This window comes from Gekko japonicus, unplaced genomic scaffold (assembly GCF_001447785.1).
Source record: "Gekko japonicus isolate JY-2015 unplaced genomic scaffold, Gekko_japonicus_V1.1 scaffold2974, whole genome shotgun sequence".
Taxonomy (NCBI): Eukaryota; Metazoa; Chordata; class Lepidosauria; order Squamata; family Gekkonidae; genus Gekko; species Gekko japonicus.
The window spans coordinates 155,593-160,166 of record NW_015169875.1 but is presented as its reverse complement, the minus strand read 5'-3'; the positions used below and the strand labels follow the sequence as shown (position 1 = coordinate 160,166).

General features: G+C 49.9%; 1 protein-coding gene across 1 annotated transcript in view; it reads left to right on the top strand.

Annotated features, from left to right (window-relative positions):
* Positions 1-4,574, top strand: part of LOC107115693 (rap1 GTPase-GDP dissociation stimulator 1-like) — a gene marked incomplete at its 5' end in the record, with an annotated part of 45,925 nt that overhangs the window by 38,392 nt on the left and 2,959 nt on the right. Inside the window, one exon of the mRNA XM_015417450.1 lies at positions 1,916-2,044. Within this exon, the coding sequence (XP_015272936.1) occupies positions 1,916-2,044 (129 nt within the window). The remainder of the gene's footprint in view (positions 1-1,915; positions 2,045-4,574) is intronic.

Genomic DNA, 4,574 nt, shown 5'->3' with positions numbered 1-4,574 from the left:
AGGAGGTTGGATTTATACCCCGCCCTTCACTACCCAAAGGTGTCTCAGAGCGGCTCACAATCTCCTTTCCCTTCCCCTCCCCACAACAGACACCCTGGGAGGTGGGTGGGGCTGAGAGAGCTCTGACAGAAACTGCTCTTTATTCAAGGACAGCTCTTATCAGAACTACGGCTTGCCTGAGGTCATCCAGCAGCCACAAGTGGAGGAGTGGGGAATCAAACCCGGTTCTCCCCGATTAGAGTCCGGCACCCTTAACCACCACATCAAACTGTTCCCCAACCTGGATCTGGCAACCTGACCCCCACCCCCACTGGTGGTCAGGGAGGACCCCGGCAACCCTTCAGAGTCCACCCTCCAAAGCAGCCATTCCCCCCCCCAAAAGAACTCATTCCTGTGGTCTGCTCAGCTTTAATTATGGGAGATCTCCAGGCCCCACCTAGAGGTTGGAGACCCCTAATCTCCCCTAAGAGAGAGAACCAAGCGAAAGCATAGAACAGAATGGAGTGGTCTACAGTTAAAAGCTCGGGCTGAGGTCCATTCCGGAATCCAAGGAGATACGGCAGACAGGAGGAGATAAGAGCAGGTGAAGCCGATACTCCAGCTGACGCTGAGGTAGATCCCACGTTCCTCTAATGAGGCTCATCCCCCACAGAACTGGTTCTCTCCCCAAAAGAAGAGTCACTCAAGCTGGAGGAAGGGTTCAAACTTTGCTCAGTGGAACGGTAGACTAGGGATATCATCCACCCCCACTGGATCACTGGAGGTCTCCAGTGTAAAGCCTCCCACATGACAGTGCTTTTAGAAATTCAAATACTTTGGCCACCCAATGAGAAGGGAGCACTCACTGGAGAAGACCCTGAGTCTTTTGAACTATGGTGCTGGAGAAGACTCTTGAGAGTCCCTTGGACTGCAAGAAGATCAAATCAGTCAATCCTAAAAGAAATCAACCCTGACTGCTCCCTGGAAGGCCGGATAATGAAACTGAAGCTCAAATACTTTGGCCACCCAATGAGAAGGGAGCACTCACTGGAGAAGCCCCTGATGCTGGGAAAGATTGAAGGTCAAAGAAGACGGAGACGGCAAAGGATGAGATGGTTAGACAGTGTCGTAGATGCAATGAACATGAAATTGAGCAAACGTCAGAGGACGGCGGAAGACCGGAAGGCCTGGCGTGATCTGGTCCATGGGGTTGCGAAGAGTCGACTCGACTGTGCGACTGAACAACAACAAGAAACTCTTGTTGCAAAAAAATAGGGAGAGGGTGTAGCAATGGCCACAGGAATAAACAGCTTTAAAGGGGGATTAGACATATTCATGGAGGAGAAGTCTCTCCAGGGCTACTGGTCATGTTAACTGAGGGGAACCTCCCACTTCAGAGGCACTAATCCTCTGAATCCCAGAGCCAGGAGGCAACATCAGGGGAAGGCCTCGTCCTCTGTGCCCTGTCGGCCTCCAAAGGAACTGGTCAGCCACTGTGTGAGGCAGGATGCTGGACCAAACGGACGATTGATCTGATCCAGCAGGGCTCTTCACGTGTTCTTAAACCCACACTCTGTTATTTAACCTTTCATCAATCCCATCCCTGCCCTATTTATAAACTGTAGCCTGATCTCATCTCAGAGTCTAAGCAGGGATGGCCCCGCCTAGTACTTGGATGGGAGGCCACAAAGGAAGACCAGGGTCCCTACGCAGAGGCAGGCAACGGCCAACCATCTCCGAACATCTCTTGCCTTGAAAACCCTGCGGGGTCGCCATAAGCCGGCCGTGACTCGACGGCACTTTCCACGCGCACACACACACACACCCCAGCCCCCCCCCCCAATTTAGGGATGCAAGACATGTCTTGCGGGAGGGGGTGTGTGTGGATAATTTGTTGGGGGTGTTTTCAACAACAAAGGTTTCTTCTACGTTACAGAAAGTATCAAAGAAGCATTTAAAGAAGCCCAACTGGTTCAGAATATACACCAGCTGCTCCAAGAGGAGAGTGCAGGTCCAGAAGTGAAATATAACGCCATCGGTCTGCTGTGCAGCCTCCTCAATTCAGGTAACTTAAGACCAATGTGCGGGAGAGGGGGAGGAATCTGCACTTGCCATTGCAAGACGTATTAATATGGAAATGTGTTTTTCCAGCATCTCTACCCAACACCCAGTACATTAAGATCGTGGCATGAATAAAGCCTGATTCACACATTTATTCACTTTATTTCTGTCGGGCCTCTCTCCCCAGTAGGGTACCCTAAGTGGTTCACATTGTTCTCCTGTTTTAGCCTCACAACAACCCTGTGAGGAGGGTTAGGCCGAGAGTGTGTGACTGGCCCAAGGCCACCCAGCGAGATTCCACAGCACAAGCAAGGATTCGAACCTGGAGTTTCCCAGATCCTAGTCCGACGCTTTAACCACCACACCACGCCGGCTCTCTTTGTGAAGTCCTCATGGTCAAAATCAATGTTCCCTCTAAGCTGTGGAGTCTTGTGTGCAAAACTTCTACTTTGTGAGCAACTGGCATTAAAGCTGTGAGCCAGCGATCTGGCTACTGCATAAATTAGTTTGCTTTGGAGCCGTCCTTCCTGAGCTAAGACAAAAATCTGTGAGCTGGAGGCTAAAAAACTGTGAGCTAGCTCATACTAACTCAGCTTAGAGGGAACATTGGTCACAATCACTTTATCCAATGTCCACTTGAAGCTCCCCACTGGGAACTCCATTCCCATGCCTGTGTGAGCCTGAGGTGGACGGGGACCATGGTTTGCAGGGATAAGATGCATAAAGGGGCGCCATCCCCCAAAATGGCCCCGCAGAGTCACTATTTGGCCCACTGAGGAAACTCAACGTCTACTGATAGGCTGGTGAAGCGATTTGTCTGGTTCATTCCAATAACGAACGAGACTCTGGCATGCTACCTAGTTCTGCGACCCCCGAGCAGTCGGCGTCCAACTTCTTAGAGGGACAAGTGGCGCTCAGCCACCCGAGATTGAGCAATAACAGGTCTGTGATGCCCTTAGATGTCCCTCTAAGCTGAGTTAGTGTGAGCCAGCTCACAGTTTTTTAGCCTCTAGCTCACACATTTTTGTCTTCTCTCGAAGAATGGCTCCAGAGCAGACTCATTTATGCAGCAGCCAAATCACTTGCTCACAGTTTTAATGCCAGTAGCTCACAAAGTAGAATTTTTGCTCACAAGACTCCACAGCTTAGAGGGAACATTGCTGATGGCTACAGGTAATTTCCCCCAGCTTCCCCAGGGCTGTTTCAGGCCAGAGAAATGGCACCGGGGAAGGGGGGGACTTAAACCCTTTCTTCTGCATGCCGCGATCCGAAACCAAATCACGGACCTGAGAATTACGTTCCCAGTGGAGAATTCCCAGTACACACCTGATAGAAACACATCTAGCAGCCTTGATGACTTCAAAATACATGCAACGCTATGAATCTAAATTAGAAGAATGCTAAATTACATGTATGGCTGCAAGCGATCGAGACAGATCTTCTCCTCCCCTTGTATCAGTTTCCCTATTTCTTTCCCAGTAACGAATGGGCCATATCTCAAATTTACTGTACTCTGAGGTCACCAGGACCTTATTGCCACAGATCCAAAAAAACCAGGATCCATGTTCTCATGTTTCATTCCTCCAAGGGTCAGAATGTTTGAGAACAGTTTATGTATGAATTGGAGAAAGGTTGTGAACGGGGCAAAAAGGTAAGGATGACAGGAATTGGTGCCAGAGGACCACTGGAACACTGATCGTGTGCAGTTGCTCCAGGGCCAACACCACACTGCAATGTTGTGGCGATTCTCCATACAATTGGGAACTGGGTGGTGGTCCCTAGACGACAAGCAGACACAAAGCGGCTCTCTGCGTCACAAAGCAAAATGTACAGCTGGTGGTGTAGTGGTTAGAGCAGCAGCACTCGCCCTGTGGTTCATGGAGAGCCACGTTTGCAATTCCCACCAACCACAAGAGCCAAATGACTGTGGCATTCCATGCACACCAGCCCAGCCAATAACACGTAACCAATGTTCCCTCTGAGCTGTGGAGTCTTGTGAGCAAAAATTCTACTTTGTGAGCTACTGGCACTAAAGTTGTGAGCGAGCGATTTGGCTACTGCATAAACTAGTCTGCTCTGGAGCCCTCCTTCCTGAGCCAAGACAAAAATGTGTGAGCCGGAAGCTAAGAAACTGTGAGCTAGCTCACACTAACTCAGCTTAGAGGGAACCCTGCACGTAACTATTATACGGCCCTTTTAATTACCAGAGTACCTCTAAGCACGTAGGGTTGTCTTTCTGTGCTACTGGGGGATTTTGTTCGATAGGCTCACATTCAACAGCGGTATACCTCCTTCAGCCACCCAGGCAAATGCAGTCTCACACACAGAACTCTCGCTTCTGCACAATCTATATATCTAATTCTCCGCCCCCGGGGGGTTGTGCGGATACTTATTTCTGCCACCAGAGGGCTCACTCTCCCCCAACAGCTTTTCCTACATAGTCAGTAGATGTCCTGTGTCTGCAGAAAAATCCAAAAAGTTTAAAAAAAAAATCCCTTCAGGGAGGGTTGAAACCCCCCCCCCCCCAAATATTT